Source organism: Nomascus leucogenys, chromosome 14 (genome assembly GCF_006542625.1).
Source record: "Nomascus leucogenys isolate Asia chromosome 14, Asia_NLE_v1, whole genome shotgun sequence".
In the NCBI taxonomy this organism is placed as follows: Eukaryota; Metazoa; Chordata; class Mammalia; order Primates; family Hylobatidae; genus Nomascus; species Nomascus leucogenys.
In genome coordinates, this window is record NC_044394.1 from 13,393,407 (window position 1) to 13,419,680 (window position 26,274).

At 39.9% G+C, this 26,274-nt stretch overlaps 1 protein-coding gene across 2 annotated transcripts in view; it reads right to left on the reverse strand.

Moving 5' to 3' along the window:
• The window catches only part of FSHR (follicle stimulating hormone receptor), a 199,921-nt gene that overhangs the window by 14,977 nt on the left and 158,670 nt on the right, over positions 1-26,274 (reverse strand). The window contains exons 5-8 of one of the 2 annotated variants that reach the window (XM_003262368.2): positions 14,156-14,227; positions 12,574-12,651; positions 6,006-6,074; positions 5,820-5,894 (exon numbers count right to left, since the gene is read on the reverse strand). In XM_003262368.2, the coding sequence (XP_003262416.1) occupies positions 5,820-5,894; positions 6,006-6,074; positions 12,574-12,651; positions 14,156-14,227 (294 nt within the window). The remainder of the gene's footprint in view (positions 1-5,819; positions 5,895-6,005; positions 6,075-12,573; positions 12,652-14,155; positions 14,228-26,274) is intronic. The other variant, XM_003262369.2, reaches the window with a different exon arrangement.

A 26,274-nucleotide genomic window follows, 5' to 3' on the forward strand; every position in this document is an offset into this window, starting at 1 on the left:
TTAAAATATAATAATAATAATAATAATAATAATAATAATAATAATAATAAAATCCCCTCTCCTCTCTCTGTCTCTCTCGTTTCTGTCTTTGAAGAACCTTGACTAATACAATGACTATTTGCTAAAGATAGGCTTAGAGAGAGAGGCCCAGAACATAAATCATGGCACAGTGAGGGAGGGGTATTTAGAATAGTTATTCTGGGCAATCATACTTCGAGGAGTAAAGGGAACCATGGGATGGGATTAGGTCTCTGAGCCTTGATAGTCATGCAGAAGAGTTTAGGATTTATATGAGTAGAAGAATGGTTTATTCAAAGCTGGATTTTTGTAAGATTAGTCTTGAGAACCTTGATACCAGCATATGGTGGGTGTTCAATAAGTAGTTGGTAAACTAATAGAAGGGGAAAGGATTGAGGGTAGGAAGGGGACAAAGTGGCTTTTGCAGAAATTCAGGCCTAGGATGACAGAGGTCGTCTCCTCCCACACTATCGCTTCACGTGTTAAAAGTCATTGTGTGACATGATGACAAGGATTTATTAGGCATCTGCTGTATATTACTATAGCCATTTGTGAAAATTTCTGCAGTGCTTATTGTACTGGGAAGTAACATTCATCCCTTGGCCAGATGCATTACCGTAGGTACGCTTTTTGTTTTTACATATATTTCTTACCCCTTGCCAGACACACAGTAGGTGTTTAATCAACATCCACTAAATGTATGTCATGTAAGACTTGATGCCCTCAATGAGTACTTGAGAATGTTTACTTTATTCTTGCCCTTGTGCCTGGAACTGATGGGCTGGACAAGCGGGGAGGGGTAGTTGTGGGCTGGTGTTTTTAAACTTTATATTTCAGGCTGGTCTGTTCTAATGATTTTGGTCTTTCTTTTAAAAATATCACTTTTAACACTGCAACACATGCTATATTCAGGCAGTGAGTAGTTTTGAGAATTTAAATCCTGAGAAGACCAATGGAGACCCCATGGGATTATGACTTGCACAGAAGAGATTTAGTAATTTAAAATTGTTTCAACGTCGTTAGGATTCTTCATTTTGAGATACAGAAGGTAGCAAGAGAGACTGCATGGGTAGGGAGGTATTAAGAGGCTGAGGCAGGAGAGGCAGGAGTTAAAAAGCACTCTGTGCCCCATTTAATAAAGTGTGTTATAGCCAGTGCCACAAATTGGATTTGAACAAAACAATTTCTATTTTTCCCAGCAAAGATGTTATTACAGGTCAATCATTTCCATAAGTGAGAGCACATTTCTGGTGTATACTACACTGACAGATGGCTAGAAGACCTCTCTTTCATGATCCCAGGCTGGATAAAAAGGCAATTTACTATCTATAGGACTGTGGGTACACTGGTAATGGAAGAGAATCATTCTTATACAAATAACTCAGCATTTGAATCTGAACTATCAAATGAATCTGAGCTATAGCCAAATCAATTTGATAAACCATCAGAATATGATTGTACTGGCTCCAGCCTGCAAAGGCAATGCATTAAATTTTCCCCACAGGAAACTGTTTCGCAAAGAAACTGCAATTGCTCGATTGCTTAAAAAAAAACAACCTTGAGTGAGTTCAGAATATCAGGTAAAAACTCAGATGGCTGCTGATGTTCAAGGTCAAGACTCATAAGGGGGAAATGAGGATGCTGAGCTGCTCCTCTGAAACTCGATGAAACTTGTTTGTATGCCCCTGGCTTTCTCTGCATCTATCTTTCTTTGCGTGGAACAGTGCACCCTTGCACCCTCAGGTGTTCAGAGGCTCCCTATTTTTCCCTCAACTAGAAATTTTGCCTTCAGGAAAGGAGCTATCATCAGTTTGAGTGTGTGCCCCTTAATTTTCTTAGAATTCCTTGCATATATCCACTGGAGAAAAAGGACTGAGCCAGTGAGGGAGGAAGATTCACCACATTTGGCTTGTGGAGGAGATATTTTGGAGACTGAGCAAGGCTTCCCAATTCCCAACATTGGTCCTAGGGCAGTAATTCTCAGAGAGCACTCTGGACAAGCAGCATCAGTTTCACTAGGAAGATGTTAGAGATACAAGTTATCAGGCCTCAACCCTGACCTACTGAATCAAAAATTCTAAAGGTAGGGGCTGGGTGTTATGACTCACGCCTGTAATTCCAGTGCTTTGGGAGTCCAAGGCAGGAGAATCACTTGAGGCCAGGAGTTGGAGATCAGCCTTGGCAACATAGTGAGACCCTGTCTCTGCAACAACAACAAAAATGGCCAGGTGTGGTGGTGCACGCTTGTAGTCCCAGCTACTCAGAAGGCTGAGGCAGGAGGATCGCTGGAGCTCGGGAGTTTAAGGCTGCTGTCAGCTGTGATGGCACCACTGCACTCCAGCATGGGTGATTAAAAAAAAAACACAAAAATACCACCCCAAAACCTACTCAACTCTGAACATGCTGCTCTAGGACAGCTGAGAACCACTGACAGCTGAGGTGGCTCACAGCTGAGTCTACTCTGGGAATTGCCCTCAGCTGACTTACTCCTCCCCAGGTGTTTGGCTCCTCCCCAGGGACAGCCTGCACCCAGTGATTCTTGATATGGAGGACTTGCCCCTTACCTTAATTCAGTACAACTTTGAAGGACCATCTTAACTCCAGATCTCCCCATGGGATCAGCTGAGCCTTTTGGTGCAAATGCATTACCCTGATTCTGCTTCCATCAAGGGTTCCCTGTACATTCTGAGAGCACCCTCCGGTAAAACTCCTGCATGCAGATATATCACAGTCTTTTTGTGTGTGTGTAGGAGCGGGGACAGCAATGTGACCCAAGGCACAGTCAAGATCAGCATGATTTGCGCCTACTGTGGTCTGAATAGCCTATGCATACTCCTACTCTTACCTCTTAACTCATCACCTGAGGTGGGCTGGTCTACTGCACACCTACACAAGCACCTCTCAGGCCAGGGTTTAGATGGTTTAGTGTATCTGGTTGCAGAAGTGGGATGTGGAATAGGCTATTGTCTTCTTGCATCTCAAGTCAGCAAGGGGAGAGGCTTGAAGAACATCTATGGACTAATCTGAAAGCCCCAGAAAGGGTGGCTTGATGTTAAGGTGAACAATTCTTTTGGCCCCAGGGGGAGAAGAGGAAATTAGCAATTATAGGCCGGGCTTCCAGCCAGGATCCTGCACTGAGATGAAAATATGTGGGAATGCATTATCACTCTCTACCTTTTTAAGTCATGGAGAGTGCTTCCTAATTCCATGGATTTTCCATAAATTTTATTCCCTTAATTCTAGACAGATGTGTTCCTGTGGTAAGAAGGATAAACTTGAGGACCTTGCAGAATTGCTTCCGATGCTTTCACAGAGGCTCTCTTCCTGCCTGCATTCACAGTGGGGCTAGATGGGGGATTCAAGTTTTGTGTTCTCTGTTAAACATTCTTATGAGATACATTGTGCATTATCTTGGCCTGGAATCCGCTTGTGCAACCTCAGGAGATGTTCTGTGCCACATTTATCTAACATAGACTGGTGTTCTTAGGCTGGGAGGCTGGTGTTAATAGTTATTTTCCTCTCTATTTTAGCTCACAGCCAGTTTCAGGGGGCCTCACCGAATAACTTTTAGCTGTTCAATTAAACGTATTTATGGCAACATGGTATGGTGGGAATACATGGAATGTGAGGCAGAAGACCTAGTTTCTGGTCCAGACTCTGCCCCTTCTAGTTGCAGTGTGATCTTTAACAGATCACTCTCCTCTGGGTTCTGATCTCTTCAGCTGGATAATGAAGGAGTTGGGGGATCTCGTCCAACATCATTATACTCAGGAGCAGATAGTAGGTTAAGATGCTATAGATTCAATATTGTATCTGGTACAGGTCACATATATAAACACACCCATCACTGACATATTCTGTCATGAACAGATAGAGATGCCCTCTTAGGAACATTCAAAACTTTCAGAGCTTTTTGCTAAGTGAAACTGACATTCTGCTGTTGTGGGGATCAAAGACATCAAAAGTACTTGTCAAAATTCATTTGTCTCCCAAGTACTCTAAGAACAGGGAACATGAACTAAGCAGTACAAATTTTGAGTACTTTGTATTCTTGAGTACATGGACTGTATGCCCAACACTCTCCATTTGTTAGCCCTGAGTCCTTCCTTGTACTTCATAGATAGATCATGACTTGATATATTAAGTTGTATATTTAATGTATTGACTGACTCCTCTCTATTTCCACCCCCCAATGAGAATATAAGCTTTCTGTGAGGAAGAACTTTCCTTTGTTCCCTGCATGGCACAAGACTGATGCTTAAAAATTTATCTGATGAGTGAAAAAATATTTATGTATGTGTGTTTTATGCTTCAAATAATATTAGGAAATAGGTATTTTTTTGGCCATTTTTTAGGTGAGGAAACCGAGGCTTAGAGAGGTAAAAGAATTGGTCTAAACCAAGGCAGTCTGCTCTGTATCTCTGCTTTAATCACACTGATACTCCACTTGTATAGGTTGCCTATCTGAAGCCAGGCATTCTCGAATAATCTTTGAACATGGTCAGGATGATAAATCTACCCTAAAGTGTATATTTCTTCTTCAAAGCAGCAGAATCTCATATATGGATCACAACACACCCTTTATCATTAATAATAAATATTTATAATTCTGACTCTCCATACCAGGTCTAATTCTAGAGGTACACAGGTTCCAGCCTGAAGGAGAATATTAGCTATTTGGTGTAGACAAAAGTGATGCAGATAGATGGTTAGTCGGTAGGTGGGTAGATAACCACACATGGTAGCCTATGCTAACTGCCAAATAAGAGGTTCAGGTAGGTGACTTCTAAACGCCTGACTTGACTTAAGGCAGGCTACATAAGGATCATTTAGTAAAACTGTAGATTTATTAACATGCTTATCTATTGCTCTGCTCACCATTCCTTCTTGTACCTCATTCTCTCCTTTTGGGTTCCTTTCTTTATCTTGAAGTACTTTCTTCAGTAAGTGTAGTAGGTCTTGCTTAGAGCCCAGGAACACATTTTTAAAAAGCCTTTTTGTGACTGTGATGCAGATTGTCCCCCCACCAAAGAAGCCTTAAAGGCCATGAGAGCCACGGGAAGAAGTCACTGATGGTGAGGTTGTCAGAGAGATTTGAGGAGGTAGAACTTTGGAATGATCCTTGATGGAAGGGGCAGTGTAAGTAAGAAGAGAAGATGGGAAAGTCACTTTTGGAGGGAAAGATGGAATTAAGGAAATGACAAGAGGAGAGGTGCTGATGCAGGGCTATGAGGCATGGAATGCATCCCAAGGGATTTGGAAAGAGGATCCAAAAATAATGTGTATATAGGTCTCATTGGATTGAAGGAACCTCCTGAGTGTTGAGGATGATGGAGAATTGTGCTTTCCTTTCCAGGGAAGAGACACATAGTCGAGTGGTTGTGGGTCTGTACCATGAGTTAGATCAGTTTAAATCCCTGCTGTAACTCTTGTGTAACCTTGAGTGAGTGAATTAACCTCTCCAGGGAAGCCAGTTTTTCCTTCTGTAAAATGGGAATAATAGCTCCTACCACAGGGGGTGATTATAAGGATTAAACAAGAAAATGCATCTTAACTTCTTAGAACACCATCTGACACTCTGTACATGCTCATTACATGTTATTATTAGTGTTGCTTTTTAATGGAGAGTTAGACTGTGGATAAGCCTTAAATTGTCTCTATAAATCTTTGCAGATGACATGAATAAAAATTGAACTTGATGGCCAGCCCTGCCTTGGAAGCTTCTCCGCTAGCTGCAGAGAGTTGACTTCTAACTTACACAAACTGAGCTCTTACATACAGAAATGGGGAAAGCTACTCACAGAATGACTGGTCCAGAGGCTCCGTGGAAAACATCATTAGGCAATTCTTCTAAATTTTTATTATCGCTTAGATTCCTGGGGATGGGGTTGAGGAAAGAAGAAGGAAAACACAAAGCCACATAAATATTGCTGTTGTAAGAGCCATTTCCCTTTAAATGGCCTGGAAGAATAGTCAGGGCTACTTACAGCTCATCTAGTTGGGTTCCATTGAATGCACGGTTGTGTATTTCTTGAATCCCATTCTTATTCAGCCATCTGAAATAAAAGGCCTATTAAAAAACCAATAATGTCAGATGCAAACAATACAGTGGTTTCATAATTAGAGGCACTGAGCAAGGGCAGACAGCACAGATTAGTGTCATAAAGAAAATGCCACCTTTAAAGCTTGGGGACATGGGTGGGAGGAAGACTGATTTATTGCTGTATAATCTTTTGTAACTTTTGAAGTTTGTATTATGTGCATGTATTACCTATTCAAAGGAATAAATGAAATTTAAGTTTGAAAAGGCACACTTAGGCAGAGCAGCCTGGATTCTATAGCTATAAGGTCTTTACACACATCATTTGTGTGTAGAGAAGCAATGGGGGGAGCGACAGATCTTTCTCATCCTGAAGGACAGGAATCGTACAATTATTGAACAAGTGTTTATAAGACAGAGAAAGAACATTTTGTGTCACCTTTCTCTAAGGCCTTAAGCCTTTCACCCACGATCACCCACAGCAGCAGGCCTGGCTGTCATCAAAAGTGGTCTAATTAAGTTATCAGACAACCTGAACATCTCCTGTGACCCATAGGGACCTGGTTATTGGAGGCTTGTGGAGGTGGCTCTGGGTTAAGCCAGAAAGGAAGAGAAATCAATTACAGAGAATGTGGGCTGTGGCAGGGTGAGGTGATCTGAATGAGCAGGGGAGGAGGTTCTGGGGGAGGTGGAGATGGGTGTAGAACAGCCGTCCTGATTGCACTAAGAAGGTCAGTGAGCAGGGTTCCCTGGACAGGGGAGCCCAAGGACACCTTGGGCTACAGCTCTGCCTTGCTCTGCTCCTGAGTGGATCTGAAAACAAAAACAGATACCAAGGTCAGGAGAGCTTAGCCCAAAGATCCTCTGACCACGTGCTCTTGTTTTGCTGTCAGGTGCTTTTCCCTGTCCAGCTTAGTGGGTTGGCAAATAACACTGTACAGAAAGCTGACCCAGAGAAGCTCCTGTGCGTCCGGGACTGTATTTCCTGGGCTGCCGTGGGTAGCCAGAAAACACTTAAAATCACAGGAGAACAACTGTATGTCTTTTTCCTCCTCTTGAAAACTAATTAGCTAAAAAAATCCAGAAAGGGGCAAGGTAAATCTTTTAAAACATTCACAACCAATTGGTGGGTTCTGATGGCAAAGAAGTGGCTATGCACCCCCATACCATTTGAGAAAGCCTCTCCCAGGCACATCTGGGCTCCTGACTGTTGCAGGATAATGGGAGTTGCTGAGGCAGATGTGGCATGTGGATCCCTGGGGATTTGAATCAAATACAGGATTCAGCAAACTTTTTCTGTGAAGGGCCTGATAGTAAAGTTTAGGTTTTATGGGCCAAAAGGCAAAAATAAAAATATTATATAAGTACTTTATGTACTTATAAAACAATTTCCACAATTTTTTATTGACCAAATTCAAAGTGTAATAATTGAGTATTTTTTTTTGTAATATAGGTCTAATACTGAGAAGAGAATTTTTAGTGGGGGACAACATTTTGCTTTACTTAGATCTAATGTTAGTGTTTCCTGTCTTAGCTCATGAGCTGGATTCGGCCTCTGGGTTAATAGGTAGTTTGCTGACCCTTAATCCATACAGGATCCACCTATTTGCCTATTGACTAGATAATTGACATTTCTTGCATATTGCTGTCCTGTAAATTGATGTTGCTATAATCAAATAAAACAAACTAATTTTAAAGAATTATTGTATTCAAATATCCCTTTGTCTTTATGGATTATCTCAATCAACAGATACCATCATATGGGGAGGAGTGGTATTTTTTTTTTTTTTTAAAGAAAGAGAGCAGTTTTATTATTAAATAATCCTTCAACCAGAATGTGTTGCCCATAACAGATAATCGCTAAGAGATTGCAAAAACAGAAAGAAATCTCATCCTTTTACATAAATAAGCAGATAAAACCCATCACATACTTCATGTCAAGATAAACTATTATTAGTCTTTAAGGAGGAGGAATTGAACACGCCATTGGTCCTACGTCATTTATCCTAGATTCACCTGGTAATTTGGATGTTCATCTGTGTTAGATAATTGGCTTTATACAGAGGAAAAACTAACTTGTTATATCTTGATAAAAGGAAGTAATTTTGCAACTTAGAGCAAGGCTCCCCTTAAAGTTAGGCTCCTGTCCTGCCACAGAGACTGGGAGATAAGTGTGCTGTCTTCCCTGATATTTACATTTCTGTTTCTGAGTCCTTGTAGTTTTCAAATGGAATTATGCGTGTTTCAGCGAGAGAAAAATGTACTTAATAATTAGAAGTTTTCTAAGGTGAATGCTCTCAGAAAAATGGAGGGAAAAAAGTGTCTTTTGTTATTTTCAAAAGAGAGAAGTAAGCCTCTTATTTTAAGTCTTGATTTGTCCTTACAATCTGTAGTCTGTGGTCCTAAATCTTTTGTCCTCCAAATTTTTGTGAATTTTCTAATATACAGGGAGGATGGTATTTATTGATATCAGCAGTGGATCATCACACAAAAAACAAATTATGTTCAGAACTGCTGCCCTTGGATTTACGTTAGTCTGTGGGAATCTCAAGCTAGTAACAAAGGGAAACCCACATTTATTACACGCACCCCTGGTCTCTTAAGAGAGGAAGTACCTATTTGAAAACCAGATGATGACGATGAGACTACAACAACCTGGGCAGAACATCAACCAAGGAATAACTGCATCACAGGCTTACGTTAACCCTTTTGTGTCCTTGGGGACGAGGCCAGCGTGCTCACTCAGCAGAGGCTCAGGAAGCTACAGAAGTGAACTCTGCTCTCATCCTAAAGAGTGGAGGTACTGGGGACTTGGCCCTTTAAAACTCATTGAGGGGCAGGCAAGGGAGATGGGCTGACTGAGGAACAGAGGAAACACGCACGAAGCAGGCCTCTCCTGAGGCCAGAGTGTGCTGGGCGCTGTCACGCATATCACCTCATTTTATTTCTTCTGAATTAGGACGTTCTCCTGGCTGGCCATAGCTAGGTGCTTTCCCCATTCAGGCACTCTGCTTACCAGGGCACAGTGCAGGTGGGGAAGGGCTCAGAAGCCTCCTACACAGTGGGTTTTTGTTGCTCACTTCTCTGATTCACTAGACTAGTGTCTGATAATCCTTCATTGGTGGTTGCTTTAGAAATATATTTACTTTTAGAACAGGGCCTCAGAATCTTTTTCAACTTTCAGTTTCAGGGGAGCATGTACAGATTTTTATGTAGGTAGTCTGCATGTCATGGGGTTTGGTGTACAAATAATTCCATCATCTGGGTAATAAGCATAGCACCCAATAGATATTTTTTCTGATCCTCTCTCTCCTCCCTCAGGTAGGCCCCAGTGTCTGTTGTTCCCTTCCTAGAATCCATGTGTTCTCATTGTTTAGCTCTTACTTATAAGAGAGAACATGTGGTATTTGGTTTTCTGTTCCTGTGTTAGTTTGCTTAGAATATTGGCCTCCAGCTCTATCCATGTTGCTGCAACGGGCATGATCTTGTTCTTTTTTATAGCTGTGTAGTATTCCCAGAATTTTGAAAATTGCCATCCATAGAATACTTTGACAGTCATCAGTGCCATTTGCCATGCTTTTTTTGTTTCCTGAGTGTGCTCAAATGTCTCCATGGGAAGAAAGCACCCCTGCGTTGAAGCTGCCAAACTAGAAATGATTGGAGACTTAAGTTGTGTTAAGTATGAATTACATGATTTTATTGTCTGTGGATTAAGGGACAGCCGAAATAAGAAAAATAGATACTGTTTCCACAAAAGTGAATTTATCCTTTAGAGACATGTCTGAGAAACATTAACTCTTAAAAGAAAACTCCTTTCCTGAAAAGTGTGTTCCTAAATTCTGAGAAATCAGTGTCCATGAACAGGAGTTAGGAAAGAGCAGACAGGATCTATATGTTTCTTTTGCAGCTTTGGGTTTGCAAAGCTGTGTCAGAAGTTCTTACTTCCTCAGGTTCTTTGCCTCTAGTTGGGGAGAATTGAGACCAGGTCACTTAAAGTGCTTTGCCTTCTGTCTTACGGTCTGTTCAAAAAAAATACTGTGAGAACAATACAAGCACACTATGCAAAACTACGAGAATGATATGAGCACAGTCCCACTAAATTATATATTTTCTACAAAAAATTGAATAAGTTTACCACATTCTAACATTTATTTTAAGTCTGTATTTAAAATGAACATATATTTCAAGAAAGATCCAAATAAACATAAACATCCAGCTATAACTGATTACATTTAACACTAATCTCCCTCTGTGAAGTAGCCCAGGAATCCTTTTAGTGTTGTGTTTCTTTCACAATCCAGCAGGCCAAATACGGCTCATGTATTCACTGTTGTCCACAAGCTCTTTGTATTATTATTTTTTATTTTTATTTATTTTATTTTATTATTATTATTTTTTGAAACAGAGTCTCACTCTGTTGCCCAGGCTGGAGTGCAGTGGTGCAATCTCAGCTCACTGCAAACTCTGCCTCCCAGGTTCAAGCGATTCCCCTGCCTCAGCCTCCTGAGTAGAGGGGATTACAGGTGCCTGCCACCACGCCCAGCTAATTTTTTCTTTTTTGTATTTTTAGTAGAGACGGGGTTTCACTGTATTAGACGGGATGGTCTCAATCTCCTGACCTGATGGTCCACCCGCCTCGGTCTCCCAAAGTGCGTGAATTACAGGCATGAGCCACTGCGCCAGGCTGATTATTTTTATTTTTATAAAAGGCAAGTGGTCTTCATGGTCTTGATTATTCTGTTCCCTCTGCATGCCCTTTGCCAACTGCCTAGCTAGCCACCCCTTGTCTTTAAAAGCCCATTTTAAAAACCACCTCTTTTTCTGAGCTTGCTTTCTCTTATTTAACTCTTCCTTTAACCCTCGCATCACAGACTAGTCAGATTAAATCATTCCTTCTTTACTCTTAAGAATAATTGCTTTTTTCTTTGTATATCATTCATTCTGCTTGCATTTTAATTTATTCCTTTTGCTTTCTCTTTCTCACCCTTTCTGCACCCCCATCACCTCATCTCAACACACACACACCCCTTCACTTGAAATATCATGAGCTTTCCAGTTTCATCCATGTCCCCTACAGAGGACATGAACTCATCATTTTTTGTGGCTGCATAGTATTCCATGGTGTATCATCATTCTCAGTAAACTATCGCAAGGACAAAAAAACAAACACCGCATGTTCTCACTCATAGGTGGGGATTGAACAATGAGAACTCATGGACACAGGAAGGGGAACATCACACTCTGGGGACTGTTGTGGGTTAGGGGAAGGGGAGAGGGACAGCACTAGGAGATATACCTAATGCTAAATGACGAGTTAATGGGTGCAGCAAACCAACACGGCACATGGATACATATGTAACAAACCTGCACATTGTGCACATGTACCCTAAAACCTAAAGTATAATAACAAAATAAAAAAAAAGAAATATCATGAGCTTACGTGAAATGATTCAGTATCACTCACCTATAGCTTTTGTCCTAATATCTATGTATTTTGAATACATTCCTTTGATTTAATTTTATTGTTCCCTCCATACATTCAATTTCTATGCTAATCTGTTTTCAAACATTTTGCATTGTTCTCTGTAATTAATTTACATCAAATATAGTGCTTAGCTTTACTCATCAAAGTGTTGTAATCTGTCTACTATTTCTTTTTTCTTTTAACAGCTGGGTCTCTGAATCATATAACTGAAGAGGGCTAAAATTCTTTATGGACTGGAACTTACTTTTGTACATATAGGCATATTTTAAAAACTCATACGGGTATATTTTTTAAAAAACACGACAGTTTGTAAAATAGATAAAATAGTTTTCTTGTCTTACAGGTGTAACTGCAATTGCTGAGTCCCCAAATGTCATTCTGTGCACCTAACTTTCATGGATCCCAGGCATACTTAGGTAGCCCATAGTGTCCTATTTCTTGGCCATCCTGGTGAGTGGATAAACTGCTACAGGGGCTACTGGCATAAAAGATTAGAAGGTCTTTCATTAACAACACAGAGTGCATTTAAAAGATTTCTCCAAAGTCAGAGAGAGTAACTCAAGCTCACTAAAAAATGTGATCGTTTCAAGAAAATGAGAAGTCATCTTATGCTCAGCATGGGCCTGAACAGGAGCTACTTGGCATGGTTATGAGGGAATCGCCGTATCTTCCTGATTGGGCCTCCTTCCTGATCTTTTTCTTTGGGCAACAAAAGCCTTGCCAGGCAATAACTAGCTTTATTGATGCATAAGTTATTCTGTCCTTTGGAACAGATGTTGTATCACAGGAGACCATCATTCAAACAGCAATTTTAAATACTTGAATCACACCACAGAATCATAAATTATTAACATGACTCCACATTGTGATTCTGAAATGTAAAGACGAGAGAAAAACGCAGAACCGGAGAGTGATTTAAGTGGAGAAATGCCAAGGTTATTCAAACAAAAAAGGAGCATCCAATTATGAGAAAGAGATCACTAAATGAAAAATCAAACGTTACTCTCTTGGATTTTTCCGCCTTACTTACAGAATCACACTTTCAAAACTCAGCCCCACGAAAGAATTTCTTTCAATTGTGTGGATGTTTATGTTATCTTGAATGTCACTAGAAGAAAATACAGACAAATAAGATATTTACATCAGCTCTACTCGTGTAACCTTCCAACATTTAGTTTAACTGGCATGATGTGGTCTTTAGCTGAGGTAATGTATTAATATAATTAGTTATTTAGAAGATGATCAGCTCAAAGTTTGGAGAAAAAATTGTCTCTAATTTATCTTTAGTATGTTCTTACAAATGGAATTGCAGACATTCAGTATCTTTTTTTTTTTTTTTTTTTTAAGACAGGGTCTCTTGCTCTGTCACCCAGGCTGGAGTGCAGTGGTGCCATCACAATTCACTGTAGCCTCAACCTCCCAGGCTCCAGTGATCCTGCCACCTCAGCCTCTGGAATAGCTGGGACTGCAGGTGTGCACCACCATGCCCAGCTAATTTTTGTATTTTTTGTAAAGTCAGGGTTTCACCATGTTTCCCAGGCTGGTCTCAAACCCTTGTGCTTAAGTGATCTGTCTGCCTTGGCTTCCCAAAGTGCTGGATTAGAGCCATTGGCCACTGTGTGTGGCCCACCTTTTTCTTCAGAAGATTTTCTTAAATAATTTCACCCTAATGTAACAAACGCTTAAGCTGACCTTTCACCTCCTGTCTAACTTCTCTGTTCATCTTAGTTGGGCCTTCTCCTCATGTCAGTCCCCTTCTTACAGTTAGTTTCCTTCTGCCTATTCTCCTTTGGTCTCAGAACGGTTTTATCGTTGATCTTTCCTTTCCTGAATGAAAGGATGAGGAAAGTCTCATTTTCTGTTTGTGTTCCTCATTTCCCCTATCAACCTTCCTTGTTAGGTCTGATCTAATATGGAGAAGTAAATATGGAAGTAACAGCTGTAGAAGTAGTGTAGTAAACAGCTTGGAACAATTTGAGAAATTCTGAAAGATTTTCATATTTTCCTCTTTCTCTCCTCCCTCCCTGCTTAGCTCCTTCCTCTCTCCTTAGCTCCTTACACCCCTTCCCCATCTCCTCCTTTTGGATCTGTCCGTATTCTTACAATTTCACTATTGGAAATAATTGCCATTATCTGCTACCTTTTCTCTTCCTTTTTCAAAATACAAATACCTTGGGAAAAGGCAAACACAGCCTGTTATTAACTCTTTAATATGAATGTGTTTGTTAGATAGTTTCTTTGTGCCCAGGGCAGCACAGCAATTCTAGAAAGAAGAGGAGAGGATGCTGGAATACAGGGGGTGTTGTGTATGTTTGTGGGGGGCAGTAATTAAAGCACTAAATAGTGAAAAAATGAGCAACTTTTTGATTTTGCTACGTGCTGCTTTTGTGAACAATACTCTTATTGAGGGGTCTTTCAATTTCCTCCAAACTGATATTGACTGGCCTGCAGGTAAAATCAAGGACTTCACTTCTGGCCTCCCTATCTTTGCTAACCCAGAGCAATACATTTGGAGGATGTAGACTGCACAATGCATATTAAAGGCCCAGATGGCCGTTGGGCAAGACAGATACTGAGTAAAGAGTTGGTAGTCACTCAAGGAAAAAACTTACAGTAAAACTTTTTGGAGAGAATGAATCTTGTGAACATCTGGAAGGTGCTTAATACCTGTGTTGGATATTAACCTAGAGAGAAACAAAATGAGAGTGAGTGAAAATGAAGCTGGCTGTTTAAACAGTTGTTAGAGCATGAACTTTCCAGAATAAAAATATCAATTTTGAACCATCAGAGAAATCTATGAGAAAAGCCCATATATACCTGAATTAGGCTCATGTTTTCTATTTTAAGGTTCGTTCCAGGGTCTTAAATCCAGTGATTCCTCACAGAAAAGAAACTTACACTTCAGTCACAAAGGGATTAGGATGCCACAGTATACATTAAAAAAAATAAAGATTGATAAGTTAATCTGACCCTAAAGCAACTTCCAACTAGTAACAAAATTTTCTTAAAATTTCCCCTATTTCCAACCTCATCATACTTGTTGGAAAACTCCTTTCTCCACTCCAAGAAATTCTCTTGGGATTAGAGCATGAGATTCCATGCCCTATGACCCTAGAGTATGTATGTGACCTAAGCTGGGCCAATCAGACTCTCTCCCGGGAACTGGTTAGAGGTTGGTGAGAGCTTCTGCTGTCATTACCATTAAGAGATGGTTATAAATTTCTATAGCTGAACATTTCAGACCTACTGTGGATCCTTCCCAAGGTCTGGTTGTATTGGCCTGGCTTTCCCAGGAAGCAGAGCCTGAGAAGAAGGCTAGCTGTGGGTAATATAGTTGATAGCATGATTTCAGAGCATTCAGGACAGGGAGTGAAACTGGGAAGGAGGTGAAGCTAAGCAATACTACCACTACTGGTGATTAGTTCCTAATCCCAAGGACTTGAGTTGGGATATTTAAAAAATTGGTCCTCAGAACTGTTGATATGAGTGAGGGAGAGTAGTGAGGGAAGGATGTGTCCATAGACTCCTATTTCCTATTGGTAAAAGGTGACCCTATGGTGTTAATTCCCTACTTATGGCTTGCATATTTGTGAGCACCCAGTGAGTTCCTGATGGGCATCTCTCACAGTGGTGCCCAAGAAACCCCAGAATAGGAAGTGAGAGGTGTGCAAGGCTAGGCTGGGTGTCGTCCAGTTGCAGTTGAATGAAGCTGGATGAAATTTGGGTGGAACTGGCTGCCACAACAATGGTGAGGGTTTTTAGAGGCACATACGAATTACTGGACACATTGTTCTTTGTCATTTCTCTCACACCTGTGAGTTATTTGAAATCCTTCTGCTACCATTTCCCTTTTCTGTATGTGACTTACTTAAGCTGGAGGTGGTGATAGTTGCATGCAACCTAAAGAATCCTCACTGATATATTCATCATTGTGAAGGACCACATGTCCTTTTGAGGTTATGACTCAAGAGTTTATGACTCAAGAAGATTTGGTGCCTTGTTCTCTGCTTCTGTATTTAGAGAGGAAGCGAATGCAGTCCATGGGTTCTCAGTGATGGTTCTCAGATTTTTTTTTCTTTTTTCCTCTCTTGATTCCCTAATGTCCACATAGAAGCTGTCTTGGGCAATTCTTCTTTTAATTACTTCAACAGCCCTTTAGTTGGTCTCCCTTTGCTTTTTATCCAGGAAAAGAGGTTCTTTTTTGAAGGATTGTTGTGTTGTTAATGCGCTTAAAAATTATACACAGAAAAATAAACTCTTTTCAGTGTAGAGGTCTATGGGGTAAGACAAATACATATAGCACGTAACCATGAGCACAATATAGACATAGAACAGTGCCATCACTTTCTAAATTCCCTTGTGTTTTCCCTTTGCAGTTCATCTCTTCACTGCTTCATATCCCTAGCAACCACTGATCAGTTTTCTGTTTCTATAATTTTGCCTTTTCCAAAATGTTATATCAGTGGAATCATTTATGATGTCCCCCACTAGAGCCCAAAGATGCTCTCCACACCACACAGCCACTGCCAGGGCAGTGGGGAGGGGTGGTGTCAGTGATTCAGGACTGTCTTTTCTATCTCTTCAGTGCCTCTTTCAGCGATACGAAGTTAAAACCAGGTACTGTGAGTGCTCACCTGATTTTTGGTTCTCATGATGGTGTTTTTTTTCTGTGTAGAGAGCTGTTAATTTGGTATCTTTGCATGGCAGGCAATTGGTGGAGCTTTCTATTCCACCTGTTGCTCTGCTGTATCATCTAGAATGCAACTTTTGGGTCTGGCTTCTTTCACTTAGCCTAACTCCCTATTTCTCTTTCTTCTTTCACAGCAAAGCTTCTAGAAAGAGTTGTCTGTACATGCTTTCTTCATTTTCTCATATCCCATTGATCTTCAACCTGCTCCAATCTATTTCATCCTATAACTCATAATTGAAACTGTGATTGTCATGCCAAAGTCTACAAACTCACTAACTACCAAATGTAACAAACACTTTAAACAGTCACTTTATTAGGCCTCTCTGGGTCATTTAGTATTATTTTCCAGACTCTCTTGTCTATTGGTTTCTGTCATTTTGCACTCTTTTGTTTTTGCTCCTTCTCCTGCTACTCCTTTGTAGCATTCTTTGTTGATTCCTTTTCCTCTATTTGTACTCTGGGTCTTTTGTTTCTCTTTTCTATAGTCTCACTACATAGATCTTGCTTCCTGTGATTTTAAATAGTATCAATATTGTGACTCCTAGATTCATACTTGCTTTCTGACTTCACTAGTCTACTGCTAATTAAAGCTTACTTTGCATATCCTCCTGAATGTGTCATTGACATAGACAGCTGAACTTGTTGCCCCCATTATCATCTCCACCCAATGGCTTCTTCTCAATTATTCTCCATAGATAGAATTGCCATCCATCAATTTTAATTTGACAGTTAAAGTTGGCTTGGCTTCTTCTTTCTCAAGTTCCGATATCCAGCCCATCTCAAAGTCCTCTTAGATTCCATTTCCAAAATGTGTCTTGACTCTGTGCAATTTTGCCTATCTCCACTGACGCCATTCCCAAAAGACCCTCTGAATGTCTGCAATATTATCATCCTTTTCTTTTCCAATCCATTCTCCGCACAGCACTCTGGGCATTCTTTTCAAAAATGTAAATCAGATTGTTTTACTCCTTTGCTGCTAAGGCTTTAGTTCTTTCCCATAAAACTTAGAGTAAAATTTATACTTCTTACTGCCTACTCTTGCACCTTTATCTTATGCTATTTCCCCAGTGTGTTTTAGCCCCTGTGGCTTTCTCTCAGTTCCTCAGCTATATTAAGTTCTTTCCTTTCTCCAGATACTTGCATGTACTTTCTCTAGAAGGCTAACCATCCATTCTTCACCTGTCCAACTTCAGCTCACCCTTCAGAGTTTAGTTACACATGTCGTTTCTTCAGAAAGGAGCTCCATATATGCTAATCTAAATTAGGGCCCCTGATTTATTCTCAATATAACTGCATCCGTTTTAGCACTCCTCAAAACTCTGAGCCATACATTATTTTGTGTTATTTATCCAATTGACCAGATTGTGAATCATATGAGGGCAAGATTCATGTTTTTCCTGAAAAGCCAATGTTGTCACAGTAGTTGACGCATATAATGTGCCCAATGTTTGCCAAGCTCTTTATGTCAGGTAATATGCTATGTGTTGTCAAGAGATGAACTCACAAGGAATTATTCACTGCCTATGTTTATTACAGCTTACTCATTCAACATTATATGGGTAGCAACTTCCTCATCTCTCTTAGTGAATGAATAAGTTTTATATAATTGAAAGAATGAAGAATTCATGATTGCTCAATAATAAAGTTACAAGTGCATCATTTAACATCAATTGCACGAGCTTCCATAGCCACTGTACTTATGGAATATCTATAGATATCTGCAGATGCACATTGAGATCTTTGGTCTTTATAGGAAAGAAAACACACTGCCAATAATAGCTAAAATTATTCCAGTAGTGCTGAGTTTAAGGCACTAAAAGAGATCTAGTGACCATCTAGTGAGATGGATTATTGGTGATAATTTTGTAGCTGAGACTCTCTATAACCCCAAGATAATACAGGAAATGGAGTTCGGATGAACATTCAGTTTTCAATTCATTTTTCCCCTCTGATCAATAAATTCATGTCTGATGGAGGCTGGAAGTGGGTAATCAGCTAGGAACTGTATGTCTCAATGGGTTTGCTTTTGTCAAATGACTGTTTGCTGCAAAATTATTTTGATTCACTCAACCGTGGTTTATCTTCAAAAAACAGTTGAAGGCCTGAGGGTAAAATGTCAGTGAATTTAAGTTCTGCAAATGGGTCTTTTAAAGAAAGGTAACTGATGCAGAGTTTTCCCTCTCTACAGCCAGTTTTACATTCTAAGCTGGGGTTAGCATCTTTCATGCCTGATTGTCCTTAATCTTTAGGTTGTAATAATGAAAGTGAGCTTCTCTCCCATCAGGATAAACTTAGTGGGGTCCTGTAATTGCTGGGAACCATTCTCACATATTCTGCCATAGGATAATATGCTTGCCTTTCATAAACAGGTGAGCCTGAGGCTCTGAGTCTCATTGTCCTAAACACCATTAATGCTTTTATTAAGCTTCAGTAGTGTTGATGGGTTCTTATTTGTTCCCGAGTTAACAGGGTCTGTGTTTGCTTGTGTTGCACTGGACTATGTGCCATCCTTCCAATAAAATCTCTATTTTATCCAATGAGGAAGCCAGAGACAGTGTGCTGGTTTCAGGGAGTCTGTGAGTGAGTTAAGACTAGCACAGGTGAAGCACTCAGAATGGTCTAGTGGCAAACTGTATGCTACTGATTGTGAATGCCTTATGAGTTCAGAGAAGGGGCTGGAGGAACAATATGGGCTGGAGTACCCAAGAAGAACTGCTTATAGGAAGAGGAAAAAGTCAGATATTTTAGAAAGTATAGAGCCTTCTGGCCTAAACTAAGAGTAGCAAGTGTGCATATCTGGACCACAAGAGGTGGATGAAAGGATGGGAAGCAGAGAAAAATAAAATTAATAGGCAGGGAGGAGGCAGGATTCCAGAGACTTTAAAGCTAGGCAAAGAAGCATGGTAAAGAAGCGTGGGCTTGGTGGGCAAGCATTAGAAGCCACTTTATGGGGCTGCAAGGGGAAGCAAGAAGACTTGAGGGTTCCCTGAGCAGAGCTGGCCCATGTTTTCACCAGCCCATCACCTCAGGACTTCACAGCAGTAATCAGAGCAAACTGATGGTGGTTGAGAACCAACTGTGGAAGTGAATACTTAACCTACTGGAGTAAGAAAACTAAGCCAGGAAAAAAGACAATACATCCCTTCTTATCACAGGTCAACCAAGAATACATTTTTTTTTTTTACCTCTATTCCACACCAAATCTACCGTGGCATGGAATGATCAATTCTGAGACTGTGTGAAACAGCTCTTTCTTAGTCTAGGACTTAAGGCAGCCACAGAGTTCATGCTATGGCTTGAGTAGATCATTGAGATGCTTTAGGCAAATTGATTAAGCGAGAGGATGCTACCAGTTGTGTGTCCAGTTTATCCTTTTTGCCAAAGCTCATTTCCTAGTAACCAAGGCTGAGGGTTTGAAGTTGAACTCTTTTCTCTACCTACTAATTGGTTTCCTATGATATAGGATTTGTGTGCTTTTAAGCCATTTGATTCTTTTATTCTTTTACATTTTTAATTACATTTTTAAAGTCTCTTGCATAAAGTTGAAGTTGACTCCTTCCTCCTGACCATTTTGAGAGAAGTTAGGGCAATGATGGATAAGACTAGGAAGAGTGGGCTGAGCTTAATTATATACAGTTGATTCTCATTATCCACAGCAGTATGTTCTAAAAGTCACCTCAAACACGGAATTAGTGAATCACTGGCCCCATGGGAAATTCAGGGTTAGATTCCTATAAGCCTTTGGTGGCAACATTTTTGTCATGGCTTGATCAATATACAACCTTGTTTTATATATGTTTCTATTTAAAGACACCTTATTTAATATTTCTTGTTGATTCATTAACACAACTCATGTTCTGGAGTATATAACTCATGTCTGAAGGAAGCTTATCTAACACATATATTTTCGGCCATTTTAAACAATGACATCACCAAGTAAAAGCACAAACATGGGGATAAAAGGCCCTAGATAGACCATGCAAAGGACACTTGCTTTTCAGCATGACAACTGAAACAAGGTGACAGAATGCAGTCATTCAACTTCAGTTGGGAACCCATGTCAAGACACTCAAATTTTTGTCTTTCTGCACAAGCACATGTCCAAGAATAATGCAAAAGTGTTTCACGTATTGATGTTGGGTTGCAAATACATTTTAGCAAGTAGATTAATTAGCAAATACAGAATCTGCAAATAATGAGGATCAACGGTATATGAAAAGACTCCCTACTTTATGAGGCTTGCTAATATTGATATTTCTATTAATTACAAATCCTTCTTAACTGGGAGTTTGTGTATCTATATACAACATGATAAAAGATGCTAACATATGCTTTCTGAATCATTAAATAAACATTGGGCTAGGTATAGTATCACAGAATTGTGGAGTTAGATGGCAGAGCATGTAACAAGGTGTATGAAAAAGGTCTTCAACTTAAGGTTTAGAGACCCTGGGTTCCAGTGGTCTCTCTAGCTACTGGATTACACCAAACAGTTCACTCATCTTTTCAGAGTCTCAGTTTCTCTCTGTAAAATGATTTTGTGTAAGAAATTATGTGAGACAGTAGGAAAGCATGGTGTCTTGCCTTTTCAATCTCATATTTTCAAAACCAGAACTATTTAACTCTCATATTTAACTGGAACTCTTTGTCTCAGTCTCCATGGAAACCAAACTCCTTAGTAATCAGGGGAAATTTGAGGAGCTCGAGGGTAACATTTCCTAGAGGAGAGGTCAGTCCTATCGGCTTGGCTGCAGATTCTGTTCAGGCCTGGCATCCTAGATTTGCAATCAGCCTCTGTTTTTGAGCAGGGCATGTAGCATAGCTTCAAAGGTAATAGCTCTGGTGCCAGATGGTCCAGTTTCAAGTCCTCCTGGCCTTATCATTTTTTAAGATGTGTAGCCTTAGGGGTTAGTTGAAGTCCCCAGGGCTCGGATATCTTACATTTTACACAGGGAAATAAGATTTACCTTTTAGGAAAACTTAGCCCCATGTCCAGGAATTGTTACTGCTGTGGTCATGCTCCAGCCTTATATTCCAGTTGCCATATCTGAGACTCTGATTTCCTCGATCCACTAGGACCTGGGTCATGTCTTACATCTTCCTAGTTCTCTTGGGTGCTGAAATGCTGTTTACTTGTCTGAGTCCCTGTGGGACTTACATGACACTTCAGTAGGCTGGTCTGTTACCTTCTACCTGAGGCTCCTTGAGCTTTGCTAAGAATATTGGAAGTCACAGTGGACTCTCCCAGATTCCTCCTGCCCTCATTCTCTAATTGCCTTCTGCTTCCTTCTGATAAACCTGCCTGGATCAACCTTTTTACCTTTTTACCTGTCGGACTCTGTTTAGCCTCTGGCTCCTGGCTTTTCTGATCAGGATCATACTATCACTTAGAGGTTCGTTGAAGTCAAGGAAAACTACTACCTAGAGTCGATAAATTAAAGATGACTTACACATTTTTTTTTTTTTTTTTACAAAAAGACAAGTGATCCAAATTTGTTGAGTTTTTCTATGATGAATGGCTGTCAGAAATAATGGTACAAAGCAGATATTTTCTAATTAGACACACTTGATTTGTCTTTTTAAGTGAAAGGTGATATATTAATGAGGAGGAAGGCAACAGGAATTGAAAAAAAAAATCTGTGCTATGGGTAAAGCACTGGGAAAAATGTATGGAAATTGTTAATTTATTGCTGAAAGTGATGTATGTCATTATGTATGAAAGCTCTCATAGTATATATTTTAAACATAAGGAAATGTAATTTTCTAACCAGTTTGTTTTTCATGGAGTTTTGAATGCTTTCATTAAAAATATAAAAAAATACAATATTTTCCAGGTAGTTTCCAGGTACTAGTAAAATTCAACTTGTGTATTTTTTTCCCTAACGTCAGCCAGAACATCTGACTGGTGTTAGGGAAAAAATATACTAGCTGAATTTTACAACAATATTTGCATAAAAGGGGTATAAACACTAAGTATGATGACTCAGCGAGTATATGTATGGAGCTGTTCTTCCATTGCATCTACCTATTTCAGTGAAGTTTTGTTCTCAGCTTTGACAGCCATTAAAATCTAATTACAATGACCTCTTAAGCTAAGGATTAAAAAAAAGAAGCGTCTTCCATGAAAATGCTTTCTCAAAATATAGTTATTATATTTAGTGAGAGCAAAACAGGATTTTGTGCTATGTGAAATGGTATATAATAAGAGAAGATGAAAATGTTGGAGCATATTATTCATCTTGATTTCATTCTTTAAAATATTATTTTTGTGTATGTGTGGTAATACACACAAGACTGCAGTCATATGTGTATCTACTGTATCAATAAACTTATTTGGAAACACATGCTTTGTTTTGTTTGTGTGTTTGTTTGCTGATGGGGTGAGGAATCAAGATCATACCATCCAGTGCATAGTATACTTTTTTTGGGAAAAGAAGCCTGTGATTCTGAAGAGCTGCCAGGTGGAAATGGTAATATGTGCTGTTCTGTTCTGGAAAGTTGATACAGGATTCATAATAATAATGGTCAACATTTATTGAACACTTCCTATGTACCAGGTACCGCACCAAGCACTTACTATCGATTATTTAATGTATTCCTCTCCACTACCTTAGGAGACAGGTACCTTACCATCCTCGTATTAGAGTTGAGGATGCTCAGCTGAGAGAAGTCCAGTAGCTTTCTCAAAGCCACATAAGGAGAAGCAGAGCTAGAGGTTGAATTTAGATCTTTCTTAATGTAAAGTGTGGGTGCTTATTGTTGTCTTATCTTAAAGACAGATTCTAATTCATTATGAGAGTTGCCCAAGAAGAAATGGATTGTGCTGCTAAGCATGTGGTTCCTTATCTCTGCAACCATAGAGTTACTATGTCCAAGTAACTGCATGGAAAGGTTTAATCCTGAGGAGGGCCTTGGACTCCGCAACCTCTAAGATGCCTTCCAACTTAGAAACTGAGCATTTCTGTAGAAACAGTATTTCCAGAAATACAAACACTTTGTTTATGAATGAAATGCTACAATGGCCAAATATGTTTAGGGAATGCTGGGTTAATAAGGTTAATTAAGTAGCTTCTTTCCTGCAGGATTCTCAGAGCCTTTACCATGATATTATTCATTATAAATTTCCAAGAGAAGGAAATTGTATGCTGGCTTTCTCCAAACATACTGACTTTGGACTCCCACTTCATTGTGTAGTATATCCTGAGTTTGGTGTTTCCTAGTTCAACCTTGGAAGCTCTGCTAAAAGCTAAAGCATTTATGCCAACTTCTTTTACTGTAGACTAATTCTTCAAAAAGGCTATTACTATTAGGACATGGTTGGTAAACTCTCTCTTAGGAAGAGTATTCCATCAGCCAGCACACTCCATTCTTCTACCATGATGTACATCAGAAAGTTCACAATACACAAAATCAGAACTGTATTGGTGAAAGGGCAGACTATGTCCAGTGAACTTTGGTTTACTCTCCACCACAAAGTTTGCATATTTTCGGATGGACCTCTTAGATTATAACTAGGGGAGGTAAAGCAAGGGACTCTGTGTAACTACACTAGGGTTGTAAATGATATCAGTCACAAGGTCACTTTCCTACTCCTAGTCCAACAATTAACTTCTACATATAACCAGATTAGGGTAAAAAGAATCATGGCAAACTAAGTCAAAAGGGAACTAAGGAGAAATCTTTGAGAAAATAGGCCTGACTTGAATGTAAAAAAATAAATAAGTTTGTGATGGGCTACTGTGTAGCTGTCACTATTGATGTTGTTTGTGCTTTTAACTTGGAGCCAGCTATAGGATACCTTCGTGGCTAAGGCAGAGCTCAGTGTAGCCAGTGTCATAGTTGGAGTTTTCCCTGAGACCCGGTGGTAGAAGAAATGTCACATTCCAGGTTTCTGAGAACCAGTTACACAATTCTTAACCTCTCATGCACATTGGGCATGAAAATAGTGTGGAGAGTTAAATTCGGGGAGAGACTTTGTGAGAAGGGTTTCTGGAGAAAGCTGTAGATTTCTCCCTTCCTGTACCATAGGAAGGGTGGGGGCTGCTGGCTGCTTCACTTAGGTTGAAAGAGGGACTTTAAAAAGACCATGTGGAAAGTTTCATAGCTGCCCCCTCTAGCTTGGGGAACACAATGACCAGTGTCTGAATTTGGGCTGAGTGAGAGGCTGGCTAAAGTGGCAATAGACCAGAACACTGCTAACTGAAAAGGAACCGCACTCCTAGGAACTGGTTACAGAGGTCACAAGTCTGACCCAGATTTTTCTTCTAAGAAAAAAAGACTTGAAAATAAACTAGCCTTATTATTTGTGTAGCACATACCTGACAAAGGTATTTCATATGATCTCATTTGACTTTACAATAGGCTTCTAAGGTGAGCATAATTATGATTACCATTTTACTGATAAGAGAGGCAAGGCTTACAGAGAGTGACTGACCTGCTCAAAATTTCTAGATCTGAGCCAGAAATAATAATGGTTAATACTCACCTATTTCATTGCCATAAGCGAGACACCATTGTAAATGCCTTACCTGTATTAAAGTCATTTAATCCTGCCCATAACCCTATGATGAAGGTACTATTATAAACTCTATTTTATAGATAAGATAAGAAAACTGAGGCTTAGAGAGTTCAAATTATTAGATCTTGTCTGATAGAAAGTAGAACCGATGGAACCTGAACCCAGGCACTCTGGCTCCCCTGCCTCTTGGTGATGTTGCTTCCATCATACTGCATTGGCTGTATAAGAACTTTTAAAACCTAAAGATATCTCTAGGTGAGATTCGAAGCTAACAGAGTTGCCAAGCAGCAAACTTTTGAGACCTTCTTGGTTGCTGGTGTTAGAATAACTTTAATCAAACTACCAATTTGTGGCAAGCAATTACTTTTAAATTACATAAGGGAGTTGCAAAGGAGTTAATATTTTAAACAGTTTGCACACCCTTCCCACAACTCATTTCTAACATTAATTATTTAGGAAGCGATTTCTTAGGTACACTTCAACTTAGCCCAAGAAGATGGTCACACATTCCAAGTGGCAAACATATTAATAAGGTGTCAATATTGTGCTCTGAGCACTGGGCACATTGACGTTGGCTTCATCCACATTCTACATCTCTCTAGCTGTGCTGTGTTGGAATGCAGGATGAACTGGGTTGGAGTCTGACATTCCTGGCTTCAGTTCTTGATTCTATCAACTATGTAATCTCTGAGCTTCAAAGACCTCATCTGTAGATTGGGAAAAATGCATACCTCACTGTTTTAGAAGATTGGAAGGTAACTTGTGTGAACGGAATGCTTAGTTCAGAGTCTGCCATCTAGCAGATGCTCAGTAAGCTCAGTGTCCCTGGGCCTTCTTCCCCAGTATAATTTCTTAATCCCATTTTGTAAGTTTGGGGAATTCAGTTAGCATTTCTGAACCTCAAGCTTCTTATCTGTGAAATGGAGCCACCAGTAAATATTTCACAGGTCTTTTGTAAGACTAGTTAATTAATACAAAGTAAAAGTGCTTTCTGCATTGCGATTTCTGTTACTCATGCCCGTATCATCCAGCAATGCCTTAATACAACTAGCAGTGCTTGCATTTCTTCATTGCTTTTAACTTTCAAAATGTTCCCACACCCAGTTTCATCTTGCCCCTTCCTTCCTCTTCTCTCTTTACAATAACCTTTTGTTAAGAAATGAGGCAGTTATGTTTTTCTCCATTTTCCTTGAGGCCCAGTGTATTAGTCCCTTCTCATGCTGCTATGAAGAAATGCCTGAGATTGGGTAACTTATAAAAGAGAGAGGTTTAATTGACACACAGTTCCTCAGGGCTGGGGAGGCCTCAGGAAATTTATAGTCATGGAGAAAGGCGGAGCAAACACACCTTCTTCACATGGTGGCAGCAAGAAGAAGTGCTGAGTGAGGGGGAAAAGCCCGTTATAATACAATCAGATCTTGTGAGAACTCGCTCACTATCACAAGAACAGCATGGGGGTAGCAGCCCCCATGATTCAACTACCACCCATGAAGTCCCTCCCCAGTATGTGGGGATTACAGTTT